We start from the raw sequence: 18,676 nt of genomic DNA, 5'->3' as shown, positions 1-18,676 counted from the left end.
ACAAGCAGACACACTGGGCCCCTTGCATGCTACAGTGGAGCCTCAATGTAACAGAGCCCAACTCTCAGCCAATAATCTTTGTTAAAACGAAAATTTTGCTGAAGGGAGGTTCACATCAGTTGAAATATGTTACAGGGGCTCAGAAAAGCGTCGGCACTTGTCTCGCACATCGAGATTCCCCAAGAAAGTACCAGAAGCACCACAGATCTCGAAGGCGCAACGGCGGTTACCAGATCCGTAGTGTGCGCAAAGCAAGCTTCTAAATGCCGCTGATGCAGGGCCACAGGAATAAATTGTTTCCTCACTCCCGAGTCAGTCTCGAGCCACGGGAAGTTTGCTGCGGGGCCAGCGGGGTGAGCCCACTGGGTGGCACGAGTGGCCCGCTCCAACGTGGGTGTTCCCTCCCTCCCCATCTCGGCGCACCCCTCGCGTTGTGGGGGCTCGGCCACCTGCTCCACCGCCGAGTTGGCTGGCGTACCTGCAGGGCTGTTCCCAGAGGTGTTCCCGCTTCATGGCCTCAGCCTGTGTGGCCTGGTCCTCTGATGTGTGCCCGAGGGGGTCAACCTTTGGCCTCAGACCTCGGAGGCCGAAACGACCACGGCAGTCGTGGAGGGTGTGATTGACCGTTTCCCTGGAGACAGCCGGCATACGGGCACACCTGTTCTCGCTTGGAAGAGGCGGCCGCTTGCTCAGTCTCCGCATCAGTGGGGCGTAGTGGCGCGGTGGTGAGTTGGGTGTAGTGTCAGGCCTTGTGGGCACCCGCATCGCAATTAGTGAAGCAAAAACTAACTATCTGCCATGACTAAGCCTCTGTGTGTTAGCACAATGCACTTTGCCTGCTCCGACTGCTTCGAAACTGCCTCAGACTCCTCTCTCTACATGCCCAACCACAGGTGCCGCCCACCTACAATGTACGTGATTAGCGCGCAAGTAGCGAGACATGTTTCGTGCTTAGCAGACGCCAACAACGCTACGCACAACAATGCAGGTTTCCTTTCAGAGCTCACCTAGGCGCTCATAAGCCTATTTTCTGGCCAGTGTTTTTATTTCTAGCGTTAACTCTGGGGTGACAAGTGCGTGTGAAGCGCAGTTTTTGAATGTGCACGACACATGGTGTAGTGGTACAGTCTACTCAACAGAGGGCCGTTCACCATCAAAGCCTAAACCATTCATGGAAACGAGTCTCAGGTTTTTTTTAATTGCTTCTGCTTGTCAAGGCTCCGTCGTGCCATGCACAAGGTTTTCAATCAAGTGCAGTAAGAGATTGCCTCCTCAACCCCGAAATTTTCCACGCTTTTTTTAATGATCAATGTCAATAAATCAAAACTATTTGCCACATCACAGTTTGTTCAACTAAAGATAGCCATACTGAGGTTGCATTGTATCAGCGGACAACAAGATGTCAAACTGCATTCCTCCCTTTTTACACGCAACACATCTCATAATTTTCAGCACACTTCCTTTACAAAGTGCTTCCTTTTCAAACAATTTGCTCTTAAGCTGAAAGTTACACTACATTTCATAGCGCACTTCAGTCCGTTCCTTCCAAGTCTTCATTTCAGTTTGCCATGCCCACTTTTGTTTTTTTCCCCCTATCACCTCGGCATTATTCAAACCAAGCCAGACTTTCATCTTAATTCTGCAGAATGACTGCCATCCGGCAATGGTTCAAGAATCTGAGCACTTTTCAGCACCAGTCACCTCACCAAGCAGAAGTCGACGTCTCACAGCATACTTGCAAGCAGCATGTCAGCTCGCCACCACACACACCCGACTAATTTCACCAGCGATCGTGTTCCAGCGAGGCCCCAAAAGGCATGCCGTTCATCAGTATCTTGAGCTTGACGTCGTCCCAGCTCCCCAGGTGTACCGCGTCGCACTACTCCGGACGCAAGGTGTAACAATCGGGCGCGACGCCAACCTCACAACAGTCATGCGTAGCACGCGGACAGTCATCCCATGACTGGAGGTCATCACACCCTTCCTTTGGGAGCACTGTTGCGCCAAAAACGAGAAAGCGCAGCCACAAGCTTCAGACCACAGCGGCAGCTACGACGGGCAAGCGCACTTGCAGTGGCACCCGGACAACACAATGCTCACAGCATGCACGCGGGTTCCCAAGAGGTCAGTGTTGCAAATGGCTTCCACTGTCGCCGCTCCTGCGCATTTCTGAGGAGCGCCTACGCTGCCACATGAACAACACTCGCTCATTCCTCCCCCGAATGCTTCGTTAACGCCAGTGTGACACAGTTGGCTGAATACTGTGTGGGATGGGAAGCTCAAAGCGCACTTGCTTGGCCCTTCAGGCCACGGACACAACAGTGCAGGAAATGTTGGTGAGGAAAGGAGGCAGCAGTAGTGCATGCAGAGAGGGAGGTTCCGCCCCCGCCGGGAGCAGGAATGAAAGGGACACCGAGTGGACACAGCTTTGACCAGAGGTGTGCATTGCAGGCAAGAGGGCAGCCCTATCATCAGCAGGGGGCCGCGGCAGCCAAGAAGGGGGCAAGCAGGCATGGCATCCGCACCTGCTGGCCCTGGTTGCCACGCGTCTGCTGCTCAATCATCTCGGCCTCCCGGAACATGCCGAGCGAGCGGTAGTACTCTATCCACGCCTGGCTGTAGTCCGGCTGCGCACCTGCGGCACAGAGGAGGAGGAGGAGGCGGGTCAGGGGGATCGCGTGCGCACACAAGGGGGGATGTGGCCCCACCATGAATCTGCCACCGGAGTGCCGGCGCAGGGATTAAAATGGGGCCGTGGCTGCTGTAGCCTCCCGAGATTGGGCACGTGGGGCGAGTGGCCGCACGCACCTTGCCCAGTTTGGGGAGGCAGGAAAGGAGAGAAGAGCGGTGCCACCACTTACCCGCAGGCGCCCCTCCCTGGGGTGGCTGCTGCTGGGGCTGCTGGGGGGCCGACTGGCTCGGCATGCTAGGGGCGGCACCCGCCTGGGGGGGCTGCGGGGTCTGCGGGGGCTGGCCTCCCTGCTGCCCGTAGTACTGGGCGTAGTAGGCTGCCCAGGCTGCTGCATTGGCATCCGCCGCCGCCTTGGCTGCAAGGAAGGAAGGGTGGTCAGGCCGGGGGACAGCCCTTGCACGGCCCAGCCGGAGCCGACAAGAGGCAGCGAATGTCACCTCGCCATGAATCTGTCACCGGAATTGCGACCGGAGCAGGGATTAATACGAGGTGTTGCTGTTGCCTTGACCAGTATTGAATGCGGGGAGTTCTGTTGGCATCCCCGATTCTGCCCAGACTGGTAGGCGTAGGGGCTGTTCAGCACATGCTGGCCATCTACCGTATTTATTCAAACATAAGGTGAGGTTTCTTTTCCCCGCAACCCAAGTCATACCCCGCCTGATATTCCAAGCTAAGTGTGTGTGTGCATGTATATACATATATACACACACACACATGTGGCAAGTTTTTTCTCTTAAGACTGCAACCTCGCCTAATAATCGAATAAATACGGTACGCCTTCAAGAAAACCCCCTTGGTGCCCGAAATCCCTCGTCGCATCACACACACCTTGCTACGGGACCACTACGCCACCACTTTGCACACATGCAGAGTAAAAATGCTGCACCAAACTACACAGACCAATACAGATGAGCCCGCTCATAACACATCGGGAAACTGAAATCAGTTCGTTGTATCCACTTTTCGCTATATCTGGACACAAAATGTATGTTTACAAATGGTAACGGGAAACGAAGATTTGTTCGTTATAGCCGCCATTTCATTAAAACTGGGTTTGCTATAAGTGAGCTATACTGTATTACATGCAGACACACACGCAGCAGTTCCAGAAAAACTTAACTACCTGACCTGCACTCCTTGACATGCAGCTGCACATTACATCATACCAACCGGTTAAACAACGTTACATTCCTCCAAACACAAATGCTTAATTATTAACCCTCTGTCAAAAACTTCCAAGCGCACCAGGAGTATGGTGCGCAGCAGTCAAGTGTTTCACGCAGGAGGCAAGTGTACAACTCGCAACACCGAACATCTGGCTGGGAACACCTACCGTATTTACACGATTGTAAGTCGACTCGAATGTAGGTCGACCCCCCAAAAATGGCACCTCTCAAAAAAAAAAAAAAAAAAAACGCAAGCGCCGCTTAGAAAATCGTATCACAAAGAGAAGCTTTTCCGTCGACCCACACGGCGGCTCTCCACAAGAGTGGTGCGCTAGCGGTATGCGCGGTATTTGTTAAAAAATAAAAGCTTTTGTATAGGAACCCGGAATAACCATGCGCCGCGGGTTGAGCGGGAAAAAACATTCGCTGCGAGATGACAACCATCGAAGCAACCGGCAGCGGCCACTGCCGCCACTGCCGCGCGATACCAAAACAAACATGGCGGCTGACGGAAGCGGCCGCTCGCGATTTTTGAGCGACTAACCTCCCACCATCGCGTTCGGAAGTGTACTGAACAATCTGATATGATTTGGGCTACGTTAGCGCCGCGCATTGAATCAAGGGATTTGCTAATACTCATTTTGTTTATTAGAGACGAAACGCTTCCTGACGCGTTTTTGCACGCGATTCGTGCGCGGCGACGCCCGCGTCAACGATTCCGCGCGCGCGCGGCAGCTTCTACTGGTTTTACCTCGGTATTACGCGTGACGAGCGCGGCAGTGGGAGAAGCCTGACGAAGAGCGCGCCTCCCATTGGGGAGGCGGCCTCTTCATGCCGGCAGTTTGAAAGCGCTCGGGAGTCGGGACAGCTGGCTGGCGCCGCCGGAGATGTTTAGGCTTACCACGGTGGCGGCGCGGATGATGCTAGTGTCGTTTTCGACCACATTTCTCCTTTCCTGCTCAAACGCCTTTGTTTGTGCCTTCAGTGATATCTTAAAGTGCGGTTAGAAGCGGTCGCGGAAGCTACGCGCACCTCTTCGCGGCTGGTGACGCCGCCATGTTGCCGCCGCCGATCGCGTAGCGCGCGCGGGTGGCATTCGCGGCAGTGTCAGCGCGGCGCATTTTCGCGAGCACAAAACGCCCCATGCGGTTCACGCTTTAGACCAGAACCATGGGAAAGAGGGTGCAAAGCTGTCCCCAACTCGTAGCACCCCCGATTTCTCGTTTCTCTTGCCGTTACTAGCGGTAGACGGTTCGATTTCGATTCTAAGTCGACCCCCCAACATTGGATTGTCATATTTGAAAAAAAGGGTCGACCTACAATCGTGTAAATACGGTAATTCATGGTCCCCAGATCAAGGTTCTCACACGAACGAGCACCCAGGAATTCCCACACCTGTCCCCACGATTTTTTAGTTTTTGCTGGCCCACACAGAGAGAGCCACAGCACAAGCGCAGGGGGAAAGGGGCCCCTCCATCCCCGCAAGGCCAGAGGTACTCACAGGGGTCGTTAGGCGGCACACTCTGGTTCTGCCAGTGCTGGTAGGCGTTGCCCCACCCCTGTGGAGCGTACGGCTGGTTCGGAGGGGGCGGCTGCTGGCTGCAGAGAGAGAGAAGGGAGCCGCCGGTCAGCGCACGCCCCGGGCCAAGGCAGAAGGAGGGACCGCTTACTATGGCTGTGGGTACTGCGTCGGGTAGTTTGGCGGGCCCTGGCCATTCGTTGCTCCCGGCGGGGGCTGCGCACGGGGGGGGGAAGGAGGAAAGCAACGCTCAGGCACACGTGCACCAGCACAGAACAGGCATGGCTGGGAACACCCAAGGCACCGAGCTCACACACGAGCATTTCCGCTTTCCACATCACGCAGAACTGACCCACACTTGGCAAAACGGCACTGTGAAGCAGTCTGCCAGAATCGGTGAACAGTGATTGGGTGAGAGTTTCGCCTTTGTAGAAATTGCCTTGTCTTGTACTGCTTTTTACTATTACCATCATTATTCCGGGAGGGTAATGAAACTTTATTTTGCATGCTCCCCCAGTACCGCTTTTAAGCATGGCCAAGCAGGGTATTACAATAGTGTAATTCAGAATGGCAGTAAATTGTATTGCACACCACGCGAGCAAGTGAATGAATGAAATACTCATAAAAACTCAATGCTGCCAGCTTAATTAAAAGCTTGCACCAATTTCGTCTGAAAAATAAATTGTAATTTGTTCCACGCGTACCTTCTGGGCAACATCATACTTACTCCAGAAACACTCTTCCCCTGAAAAACAAACACACATTAAGGGGGGGGCGTGGCTTTCGAAGTCATTGATTGATTGACTGTGGGGTTTAACGCGCCGACGCTAAGCAGGCGCGCTCTAGTGGAGGGCTCGGGATTAATTTTGACCCCCCCTGAGGATCTTTAACGTGCGCCGAAATATCAAACACACAGGTGTTTTCACTTTTCGCATCCATCAGAAAAGCAGCAGCCGCGACCGGGAATAGAACCCGCATCCATGGGCTCAGCACCAGAACGCAATAGCCACCGAGCCACCGCAGCAGCTGGCTTTCAAAGCCAACTTCCTTATTTCTTTGGATTTTGATGAAAATTGCCACAGAACTGGAAATACTTCCCACAATAATTTAAAGTAATATTCTGATAACTTTTTTATTTATAAAATTTCTTTCTGTTTATCTTGTACAGAGCTTGAGCAGCTTTTGAACACAATAGAAAATTTGAAGTGCTTTGCATGCCCAAATGAACGGACGAGGTGGTGACATGATTTTTTCATTTACAACGCAGTTTCTTTTTGTTCTTTCTCGAGGTGAGTGTACAACAGCCATGTAGACTGAACGACTACCGGAACAAAAAATTTGCAAAATGTAAACCTGGGAAACCAAGGCTGTCACGACCTGAAATGTTCATGAAGGAATGTAACGCAAAAAAACGGAATCAAAATAGATCCAGCGATCACAAAGAAATCACTGGAACAAGCAACACAGGTGGCAAAAAAAATTGAGAACACAGCTTCCAAAGTTACAACAGATTTCAGTTATCAAAAGTCACCAGGGTAGTGTCCTTTTGAACACGGGGCTTCTGAAAGGCCTTGCCTTGAAATTGGGGTGCTTTTTGCAGCCTTTCTTCCCCCAAAACATTTTTAGCTCCTCTGTGAAGAGTATGTAGCTCAGTTTGCAGACCAAATGGGGGGCAGATGGGTTTCAATGCGAAGTAGGTTAGCTGTTTGCCTATACTGCACTGAACAACTTCCCTATGCAGTGTTGTCACCATGGCAACAACTGACACTCTTTTCTTGCATAAATTTGAAAACTGACTATCAGCTTCTCTCTTGCAGCACAGTCAATATGCACTAAACTCTAGATAGGTATTATTAATTTCCCTAAGAAATTCCATCTGGAAAATGCTGTGACAGTAAGGTACATTTTTAACGTTATGAACAGGTCTTTATTCGTAGCTCAGACCAGTCTGTATGATTATTAGATGCGCACAGCAAACATTGCACATAGAAAGGCAATGTTTCACGTGCACCATGGAGCGAACCACAGCAAACGGTACTTTAATTATCCCTGACATGGCCCGTCAGGTCACTTTTAAGATCAAATCAAACATTACAAGTGGGCTTGTGCGAATAGTAATATTTTAGTTCGAAGCGAATTCTAAGCGAATAGTCCTTGGGGTCAAATACTTTCGAAGCGAATTCGAATAGCTGTCAGGTGTCGCTGAGCTTCCAGGCCTGGTGGGACCTTCATAAAAAAGTCCCATACAATGGAATCTTGATGATACAATACGAATTTCTGTTAAGTCCCGGCGAAATTGGATCGTTTGCAATGAGAAAAATTTCGGCTCTTACAAATGGACCTGCGCGGCCCAGCGGATGATACGACCGAGCCGGCGAGGCGCCCGACCGCCGAGCGAGCAAGCGATGGCGACGTACGGGCTCTTTCTCTCTACGGGTCGCTCTTTCTCCACGAACGGCCGGGCTGTTTTCTGCTCGCGAAATCGTGCCGTGCACGTCACAGGTGCGCAGACGCTGCCGCGGAACCACCCGCACGCTGTGCGAAGCGCGGCCGGTGGCGGCAACATGGTGTCAGCCGCAAGTGGTGTCGGGAGCTCGAGCGACCGCTTCTAAGCGCTCTCTAGAATACCGCTCAAGGCACGCACGAAGTTGCTTGTGCGGTAAAGGAGCTTATAATGTGGGCAAAAACGATACTATAAAACATCATCCGCTCCGCTAGTAAAAGTGCCCATGCGAAATCTGCCGGGGTGGTAAGCCTAAACATCTTTGGCGGAGCCAGCCGTTGTCTCGAGCGCTTCGAAACTGCCGACATGAGGCGCCTAGTGAAGCGCTGACATGCCGACCTAGTGACTGTGAAAACAGTGAATGCTGCCAGCCAAGTTCCTAACCTAATGAAGTACTTCGAACATGGCAGGCTAGAATCAGTTTCAGCGTTGCCTTGCGGCCGCAATATACTTACTGCCAATATGATACAGTTTCCCTGGAAAAACAAAAGCCTAAATTAGGGATTCCCTCGCTCGTGGTTACCCACTAGAACGCAACATCAGCCTGCTTTAGCTTCCCCAAGGGCATTTATCCATACACGTGCTCGTACTCCTGTGTGCTTGTACAGTGGTCAGTCATGCTAGTTGCCTGGAGCAGACCGTTCGCACACTTATGGGTAACTTGTGGTCTTGACTACCTTGTGGCGAAGTAACACGCCCCAACATCAGACTATGCAGTTTGCACTGGCATATTTACCACGGACCACTGCACATACGCACTGGAAGGCCAGGCAGGCCTGCCTTGTAGGGTGGAGCTTAGGGAACAGGGTGCTAACTAGCACCAAGGCCTATTTTCTGAATGAATGTCAGCCCAGGTGGCGACGGGTGAAACGTTTGGGAAGACCCTCGCGTCCTTGCATTAGCACGGTGGGACTGCCTCCCGGCACTAGCGAGCACGAGGGGAGGCTCAGCTCATCCGTTCACGCTCGCTAGGTCAGGGTGGAACTCGTGGCCCAGGGATTGACACTCGCAGTCTCCCAGGTGGCGGTGCCAGCAATGATGTTGCCCACCAAGCACTCACCCCGCCTATCCGCTCGTTGATGAGCTGCTGGGCGTGCTCTATCTGCTGCGGGTTGCCCCGAATGATGAAGACCTTCTCCACCGGGTTGGGCGGCGGTGCCCGCGACAGCTCCACGTGGGCACCCGACTGTTGGTTGATCTGGCGGATGGCCTCGCCACCTGCACAGAAACCACAAGAGGCGGCCGCTGGTACCACAGATCAGGCTGGTACCCCTCAAAGCCTGATCACATTCCTGTGGGACCTGCTCGCGCATGACCCACAGGCTGAACAGGCACCGTGCACCAAAATAAAAGGTTTTATAAATCCATCGAAATGCTCCCGACTGTTTCTTTTAGAAATGTTGCCCATCTTTACTGAAATAAAAAAATTATCAAGAAATGCATTTTAGTTTATCCACTCTCCATTAGATGGAACCAGTTGTGTGTTTTTTCAGTACAGCAGTGACCTATTTCCGAAATAAGGAAACTAGGCAGTTTGGAGCATTTCCATGGATCTGCATAACTTTTCGTATTGGTGTGCGATGGTTTTCAAGCCCATGGTTCCTGAAGTAGCAAGTCCCATAGAAATGTTAACATGTTAACAGGTGAGCCCCCTTATGGTCGACTTCGGTCGAAAAAAATCGCCCTTTTCTCCAAAAATGTCGACTTTTTCACTTGCATCATCTTTCATTACCCTCTTTTTGTGTAAAAAAAAATAAGCAAAATGCAAACTAGCACTTAGCAAAAAAACGTGTCTGAATGACTCTCGGTGACCCAAGAAATAAAAAACCAAAGACAAAAAAACACAGCAAAAAAAGCCACACTACCAGTCAATTTTTTTTCCTGGTGAAGAAAATGTACACAAGGCTTTTTCAGGTAGATTTGTACACTCTGCAGTTCATAAGGAACCACCTAGGCCATTTTTTAGAGCTCTTAGTAAAAACCTTTACAATAAAAATAGTGTGCACAAAAAAGCCACTTGTCTGCACACAATGCGGCGTAAAATTTCATCCGGAGCAGCTATATGAAACCTGAATCAAGAGGAGCTGAACCATTACAAGCTGTGCAAATTGCAGCCTCCCAACCTCATTATTAAAAAAGTTGTTTCAAGGAACACATCCCCTTCACACTGCCACTGCGGGACTGCACGCCGCCTCCCCTGGCCTGCCTTCCCGCGTACGTTGCAACCTTCCAAGCCACACTGGCCTGCCAAGGACCGCAACTATCTGAACACCCGCCACACTTCTCACTGCTGCAAATATGCAAGCCACGTGGGCCGTGCACCCACCTTTGCCGATGACCAGGCCGCACTTGTTGGCGGGCACGGTGTACTGCACCTCGTGCACGTCTTCACCCCCGGGGCCCCGACCGCGGCCGCCACGACCCATCCCAGGCCCACCGGGGGGCCCGAAGCCGCCGTCAAAGCCCCCGCGGCCCCGGCCCCGCCCACGGCCCATGTTCTGCTGGTCCCGGGCCTGCGCACACAGCCAGCCACGCACGCTGTCACACTGCCCGCCTCTGCTTCTACGCAAGGGGGGTAGAGGAGGACGCACTGAACCCCTTCGGGGCCAAATTCCACCCGCAAGGGTCGATTTTTTTAGTGCCGATTCAAATTCTTTACACAAAACTACTGAGAAAATTTATCTGTTTAGGGTGACCATGAACAGACAAAAAAGTGTTTGCTACACACACATGCTTTATGCACGATAACGCAAGAGAAGATGTAAAAAAGCCTTATACGACTTAAAAAATCTGAATTTCGGGCGCAGGAAGTGAGAAGCGTCTGGAGAATGAAACCAGAACTAGCTGCTGCACACGTGTGCATGACTGGATGCACAAGCGACAACCAGCGCGCCACTGTAGTAAAGCATAAAATAGGCAAACAGCCACCAGTCCAAGAAAAAAATTTCACATATTTCCACAGTGTGGCAGCACATGCCAAGCGAAAGAAGAGAGCAAAAAAAAAACGCGCTTTTTAACCGTTTGAGGGTCTTTTTTTTTCTTTTTTTTTTTCAACTTTCCCAGATGGTCAAATCTGGTTGGTGAGGTCATTAACAAGCTAAAAGTAGCACATATAGATACAAATCAACTTCCGCCACCCCTGCAAGGGAGTGACAATGATGATAAAAATCACGTTTCACGCGCCTCCGTTGCAACTCCGTGGCAAAATAAACCACAAAAGGGGACTGACGCAGACTGAGTGACACGCTGAAGCGAGAGTTCTGATGTGTGCAAGGTAGAATAATCAAATGACAAATGCTTCTTGAAATCCTAGAAGGTGGCAGCCCGTCCCAGTGAGCATACGTTGTCAAAGACATTGCATATGTACGGCAAAGACCTTGCGAGACAGAAAACCGCCACCGTGCATATACACCATGAACCCTCAAACGGTTAAACATACAAGCGATGACGTGTACGTCATTAACAATTTTAAAGGAGTTTGCAGGGGACGTACAGCCGTCCACAGGCTTAGCTGGAGAATCGCATTTGACTCTCGCCGAAATTTTTAGAAACTCGTAACTGTCCAAACGAATGGGGAGGCCTTAAGGGACCCCTTAAACTTGCAATAAATGCAGAGGTTTTAACCTTACACCGGATGAGTGGGTAACGCGATGTTCCAGCCAAGTCTGTGGACGACTGTACATGTAAGTACTATGGCACCGTCAACTTTTGTATGCGATATATGGGAAAATGAATCCCTTATTACAATGATCCAGCACCCCGACATCGGATACGATTGAATCCGGCTACAGCATGCACCGAAAACTTGAGCTGCCACCGGCTGTCCACAGCGACTGCACTGACAGCATACACCACGATGCGCCTCGCATCCCATCCACCCTTCAGAATACAAGTCGACTGCACCACTTACTAGGACGCGAGGGGAGGAGGGGAGTTATCCTTCCCACCCCTCCTCCTGGTGCCACCGCTTTGGCCATGTCCCCTGCGCCCGCTCGCTCACACGTTCGCTTGTCACACGCGCGCCGCCTGAACTGTACTGGGTGCATCTTCAACAGACTCAGTTTTTCCCCGAAAGGGACGTCGGGGCCAATGTTTTGGAAATGTCCGAGCGCCTCACTGACGAGGCAATCGTTGCGCGGATACATGCTGTGGACAGCAGGGACAGTGACGACTGTCAGTGGCAAATAAGTAGTACAGTGGAAACCCACTGGCACGCCCCCCCACCTTACGAAGACCCGCTTCTTACGACGGATCACCGCAGTCCCTGCAAACTCCCCATAATACCGATGACATGACACCCACTGAAATCTGCTCCCATGTGCTGCTTCTGAACACCTGAGCATCCCAGTTTGGAAACTTGTGTCTATTGCAGTGCAGACACAGAAATAAGACAATAGAATACGCTGCATCGTAGTGTGTGGAATCAACCAAATAGCCACTGTGCAACTTACGGTGCACACTTTCCTGAAAGAAGATGCCAGTTCAAAAAAGGGCCAACATCAAAAGTGAGCCAGGGACGTAGTCCTTTGATGTTTCAACATGAAAATGCGCTTGGACCCGAGACAGTGCCTCTGCTCACTCAAGCCCTGCTGGACAAACCGCAGCACCAAAACAAACAACCAGTTTTCTTTACAGCATCTCAAAAGCGACATATCCGACAAGCTGACACATGCATGCACACACACTTCACAAAGGCCAGAATACTGAAGCCCAACAATGTCTTGCTAGTCAAGGAAGCACTGTAGAATATCCCCAGACTACACTGCCCAGCACGTGCAGCTCTGGTGCTCTCCCCCCCCCCCCCCCTCACACCACTGCATCACTTCTCCTCCACTGCAGTAGTGCTGCAAGGCACCGTGCAACAGACGTTCGGCCTGCAAACGAAATGGGTGCACACTCTGGGCACACAAAATGGCCTCCGGCACTGGGGCTGCACATCCGCGAACTGCCTGGAGAGACACCATGGTGGGGCGCACTAAACAAGATGCACAAAGCGGTCCCTTCCTCCCTGTCACAGAGCAGCTACGTGCAAACGAGATGCCAGGCCACGCGGTCGTCCCATGCAGTCCAAAATGGCACTGGTCCGCACACACTGCGCCACTCGGGTTCGACAGCATGCCTCCAGACAAGTGCAGCAAACACCCCGTGCCCCGCTTTCGCAGCCATGGGCCAAAACAGCCGTTGGAAAAGACATCATCCGCCGACCATCCACGTGCCAGGGTGGTCCATGCAGCAAAGAGTTGAACAGTGAGAAACAAGGCTGTGGACAATTCATGGCCCTGGCAACCGAGGCTAAACACGGCCCGCCCTCGGTTCCCACCGGAATCATGAACTGTCCACAACAGGCAGCCACTCGAATGGAGCATGCAACGTAGGCGGTAGCAGTACCACGCCCAGAATGCGTTCTCGTGGAAAAAAAGGTCATGCACCCGCAGCTACCACTCCCGTCGGCATGCAAAGCAAGGTGGAACACGCGTTACACGCTCGGGCGTCACTGGTGGGCGATTAATTAGGAATTAGTTCATTAGGAATTAGTGGGCCAGGGGAGGAGGGCAGCTGTTAACTTCCAAGTGCAAAGAAGGGCACCACACCTGGGGACTTGTGGACAAGGGGTAGAAGGTACAAACGGCACTGCAGCAGCGCAAATACATAGCTGGGCTTGCCAATGAACACTCAAACACTTTCACAAAGCTTAGCACTTGCTCCTATCCACTTTGCGCGACACAGATGGCTCCCCACTATGGCTCTGCCGACGAATCGGTTAAAGCAGCACAGGTGCACCCTTCACCAGACACAAACTCCCGAAGGAACAAAAAAAAAAAAAAAGGCCACCGTCGAGAGAGAGAGAGAACACCCACAGCGAAAGGCTCAACACTCACGAAAGGTGGCGGAAATCCAAATTGCCTGTGCGGAGCGAATCCGCTGCGGTTCTGTGGCGGGCAGAAACGACAACACAGACACAGGCAGAGGCACACAATTAGACGCCGCCACCGCACTCTCTGCACTGCACTGTAGTACCCCGCACTTGCCCAGCTCGCCAGCCAAACACAACGCGGCACACACAGCAGCACTGGGGCATGCACACACACACACACCCACCCCAATAACGGGACAAGGAGGACACTGGCTGCCTCGGGCAGGGGAGGCACCTCGCACGATAGGCACCCAGCTGGCCCATACAGCTCGGGCACCTACTATTGAGCTGGTTGCAGTTCGATGTGGGAAGGGAGTCCTATCACATTTGTGGCCTAAACCATACACCACCACGAGATGCGTTCTGAAATTTTTTTCAAAAACATTTCGGGGGTCCAACATGCTGAAGGTACACCTGGGCTACGAGGAGCACCGCGGTTGAGGGCTCTGGATTCATTTCAAGCGCCTGAAGTTCTCTCAACGTGCGCTGAAATGAGATTATAACCGGGCCACGATCGAATGCGCAATGAGTGCAGAGATGCCCCTGCCACTTGGCCAGTGAGGAACCCATGGGGAAAGACCCTGACCGGCACCGACCAAGCGTCCCACATGCATCTAGCTCAACACTGGGGCAGTGCCATGCAGGAACGCCCGCCTGTGGCGCAGAACAGAGGAGGGCACCCACCAGCACGCTCTGGATGAGCTCGCCGATGAAGGAGGCCGCGTGGTGCACCTGGTCGGGGCCCCCCGTGAGCAGGCAGACCCGGTCGGGGGCATTGTCGTCCTGGGGCTGCTGGAACTGCACCCGGGCGCCAGTCTCCTGCTGGATGCGCTTGATCATGTCGCCCTGCTTGCCGATCACCACGCCCACGGCCTGCTTGGGCACCAGAACCTCCTGGGAGCTGCCCCCGGGACCCCCGCCGCCCCCACCGCCGGGGCCGCCGTACTCGTTGCCGCCAGGCCCACCGGGCCCACCCCCACCAAAGCCTCGCCGCACATTCTGCAGGGGGAGAGGAACAGGGAGCCCCAACGCTCAACCCGGGAACGCACGTTTCGCCACCACTTACCGAGGAACGAGATCTACTGGCACACCACTCGTGTACACGAGGACCATGTCGTGTTCATCCCCACTGCCACCGAAACTGGCTGGGAGGACACGTAACACCACTGATGCCCCACGAATTCCCACACCACCCTGTCAAGTCAAGCCCCGTATCACTTAGCCCTTGCACGGTACTGTTGGGAACACGTGGTGTTACTGACAGCGATTAACGAGGCAGAAACTAGCCTCGCTTATAACTTCCGCATAACTTGTTCTGGCTCAGCAAAAAAAAAAAATCTGGTTACACAAATCGCCTTGCATTTACACAAAAATAAAAAAATGTGGCGTAGATTGCACTAGAGGCACCAGGTTGGAGAAGCAGCAGCCCTCTAACCTTCGTCGGAGACCTAGTTGTTGCATCAGCAGCAGCAGCAGCCCACTAGGTCCACTGCAGCCCGAAGGCCTCTCCCATCGACCTCCAAGCCCTCCTGTCCTGCGCCACTCATCTTTGCCTCCAAATTTCCTTATTTCGCCCCTCCATCGAGTGATTGGCTTTCCCCTTTTCCCAGATAGTCCGCAGTCTGTCATTTGGCCTAGCTAACCCTTTGCCTAGCCTACCGTAGTCTAGCTGAGCTCATCCACACGGGTTGCACCCCTCCCACCAAACACCAGCTACACTTGTCCATGCTAAAGCAAGCACTTGCGCGCTACCGCAGCCAAGCTACCCTGAAATAATTTTTTAGTTTATATAGACTTCAATAGATGGTGCTGTAAAAATTTTAACGTGCTCAAAGCTCTACACTTTGGCTGAGAAACTCTTCGATGCTGGCAACAGGGATTTAAAAATGGTATCCTCTGTGCACACGTGTACTGGCACTGTCTGCACTCCGAAAAAAAAAATGCGTTTGCGGAAGCTTCCTCCAACTCTGATGGCAAGAACTTCAATTCTCATCCAGGTGGAAGCGACAACCTTTCTTTAGTCCCGACCTTTATTTTGAACCCCCGTTTGACGCTGCTTGATGTGCTAAGGTCTGCAGGCAGGCCAGACCACTTGCTGAACAGACGCACGCTACTCGCAGGCGGGAGAATCGACGACCCCACGCAGCAGCAGTACGCCAACGCGCCAACCACGAGAAGTCAAAATTCAGGTGGCTGGCAGACCGTGAATTTGAAGATCCCATCGGGCCGCCAACCACAAACGCGAAAACGCATAACATGCAACCCCACGGCGATGAGCGAACAGCCGCTTTCCTCCTCGCCACCTCGGTCAGTTTCTTCCTTCACAATGCTCAATCTCTGCTGATCAGTGTCTTTCAAAGCAGCACCGTCACTCCACTCCTTTCTTTGCCACCTTTTTTTTCATCACCGCCTGGTACTATCATCAGTTTGCTTGGCCTCGGCAGTTTCACTCTTGCCTTTTCCTCTCTCCATGTCCTTGACCACGCCAGGCTTATCTCGCGGGCGCAAGGCACGGGGCTGGCGGGCGATAGTGCCGGACGGCATGGGAATCACATAGAGCACGGCTGGCGGGCTAGCTCGGACGCCGTACAGGAGAAAAAAAAACACGAAATGGCGTTTTTTTATTTATTTTTTTTGTAAATGCGGGATTTTGGCTATAGGTTCGTAAATCACACGAGGACATGCTAAGTATAATAGTTTAAATAAGTGTCATACGACACCCTCGTCATGACACTTTCGCACGGTCCCTTAAAAGTCGTATTACCGGGGTTCCACTGCACTATTTTTTTTTTTTTTGTCGACCTGAAAACGGTCCCACCCGTGGCAACAATAAAGTTTGATCTGATTGTTTCAAGATACGTAGAATCAAATAGGCTAATAAAACAAATCTTTGAAATTGCATGTCTCAAAAATACTCCGTAGGCAAAGGGTTAAGTGGCCAACCCAAAGTCCATTTCTTTTTCATATTTGAATTACAATATCCTCTACTCTAGTTTCTTCTCTGATCCGGGAAGCTCGTTTACTGTGTCTTAAGTGTTAATCCGATCATTATTTGTTCCACGGCCCGCTGAGCCAACCTAAGTTTGCTTTCAAGCTGTTTCGTAAGGTGCCAAGTTTCCACTCCATATCTCATCACCTCGCATTTATTTCCGAACTTGCCGCTGAAAGTTCTCCATGACTGGTACGCCCGAATCGTTTCGTCGAATCGCGTTGGCACACGCTAGAACCCGCGGCCAAGTCTAAAGCCGACGCTACAAACCCAAAGGAAATGCTGTCCGCCCGGAATGCGATGACAGCTCAGACGCCGATTGCGTAACGCGAGGGAGCCAGATTCGATTCCGACCACGGCAGGCATTTTTTTTTTTCTTTCTAATTGGCTGCTCATGGTGTTGTTCCATGCTGCCGCTAACCCCGTGCCCCGGGGCCTTTGCGGTGGCCCAGTGGTCAGGTTGCAGATTTCACAGCGCAAAGGTCCCGGGTTCGATCGCCCGAACCTACCGAACCACATTTTTTTCTCGAGGCTTTGGGGTATTCTGCCAGACGGATGTGCACATTAGTATACGCATATGCACACATTCTTGAAGATGGGACTTGTTCGAGAATGCTACGCATGCTTGGCTCACAAATGCACTTGTACCACGGTTCCTCACGTCAGGCAATGGACCCCTCCTAACATTGGGGACTATATATTGAGCAGGGCAAGGGCGCAACATCTACGTGTGCTTGCGAATTCCTCCAAAAGAGGAGTTCCCTACAAGCCCAAAGGCCTCACGACCATGCCCGCTTTGCAGCAGAGCGCACACCCACCCCACGGAGAACCAGAGGCAAAGGGAAAGCGGTTCAAGGGGAGGCCAGATGTTTCCCTGCACCAGCTTCAGCCCTGCATTTTTGCTCCTACCAATGGGGTGGCTGGCTCATACTTTCAAACCGCAAAACAGAACACAGACCTCCACCACCCCCAAAGCTGCAACATGTATTTTTTTTTCCCAGCATTTAAAGGGAATCCAAATAATTAATTTCGGTCACGGGCAACTAACACCCGATAATATATGTATTTGGTGGGGTACAGCCAATGCATCACGGCTTATTTTTCTTTCAAAGCATCTTGCTCTAATGTTGCACGTGGCTGGGAGAATCAATTTTATTGCTTCTTATGTGACAACTCTACACAATGAGTGACAACTGTACAGCTTTTTTGCAGACGGAAAATCTATTGACACATCCGCATATCCCGTGCTGAAGCCACTGCCTCAGACTACGCAACAATCTAAACTTGACTTCCCTGGGGACAGAGCCCCTTCCCAGTGTTCCATAGGCTAGACTTCCTCCAAGGTCAGATTTATGTACTTTGTACTTTTCCTGAAAAGCTCCCCCCCCCCCCTCCCTCCGGGGGCCTTCCTACAGGGGACAGCACTGCACTCCACAACTAATGTGTGGCAGAAGCGCTGTCCCCTGCACTCCAACACTTTCACGGTTTATCACAATCGGACTCCCGACACATGGGACACTTGACGAAGCTCAGACCTAAATCTTGGCTCACCAGGAAGAACGACCCCCTAATGGGCGTGTGAGCATGCGAGGAGCAATCATAGAAAATGCCCACAGCCCTTCCAGTCTTAACAGTCTAGCCCCTAGACGGCGCGACACGACTGACTGCGTGTTGCACAGGGTTTTAGTGCGCCAAGCTCGGTCTGGGGCCGGGCACACAGACCAACGCTCCGTGCCACAATGCTGTACCCTTCCTTGTCGGGGACTGCGGAAACGGGATCGCACCAGTCCCCAAAGATGGAAAGGGCCTGCAGGTGCAACCACCGGGACTCACCTCCAGCTCTTTTTCGGTGATGAGGTCAAGCACCAGGCGCTTGGCGTACTGCAAGTGGAG

General features: G+C 52.2%; 1 protein-coding gene across 3 annotated transcripts in view; it reads right to left on the bottom strand.

Annotated features, from left to right (window-relative positions):
- Psi (P-element somatic inhibitor) overlaps nucleotides 1-18,676 on the bottom strand; it is a 51,555-nt gene that overhangs the window by 13,094 nt on the left and 19,785 nt on the right. For 2 of the 3 annotated variants that reach the window (XM_077708008.1, XM_077708016.1), the window contains exons 9-17: nucleotides 18,617-18,664; nucleotides 14,479-14,793; nucleotides 13,760-13,810; nucleotides 10,207-10,393; nucleotides 8,941-9,098; nucleotides 5,529-5,593; nucleotides 5,360-5,457; nucleotides 2,862-3,047; nucleotides 2,526-2,635 (exon numbers count right to left, since the gene is read on the bottom strand). In XM_077708008.1, the coding sequence (XP_077564134.1) occupies nucleotides 2,526-2,635; nucleotides 2,862-3,047; nucleotides 5,360-5,457; nucleotides 5,529-5,593; nucleotides 8,941-9,098; nucleotides 10,207-10,393; nucleotides 13,760-13,810; nucleotides 14,479-14,793; nucleotides 18,617-18,664 (1,218 nt within the window). The remainder of the gene's footprint in view (nucleotides 1-2,525; nucleotides 2,636-2,861; nucleotides 3,048-5,359; nucleotides 5,458-5,528; nucleotides 5,594-8,940; nucleotides 9,099-10,206; nucleotides 10,394-13,759; nucleotides 13,811-14,478; nucleotides 14,794-18,616; nucleotides 18,665-18,676) is intronic. The other variant, XM_077708020.1, reaches the window with a different exon arrangement.

Source organism: Haemaphysalis longicornis, unplaced genomic scaffold (assembly GCF_048455015.1).
Source record: "Haemaphysalis longicornis isolate Haplotype H1 unplaced genomic scaffold, Haemaphysalis longicornis Haplotype H1 scaffold_1, whole genome shotgun sequence".
Classification (NCBI taxonomy): domain Eukaryota; kingdom Metazoa; phylum Arthropoda; class Arachnida; order Ixodida; family Ixodidae; genus Haemaphysalis; species Haemaphysalis longicornis.
The sequence above is the reverse complement of the archived record's forward strand: the minus strand, read 5'-3'. Positions and strand labels throughout refer to the sequence as shown.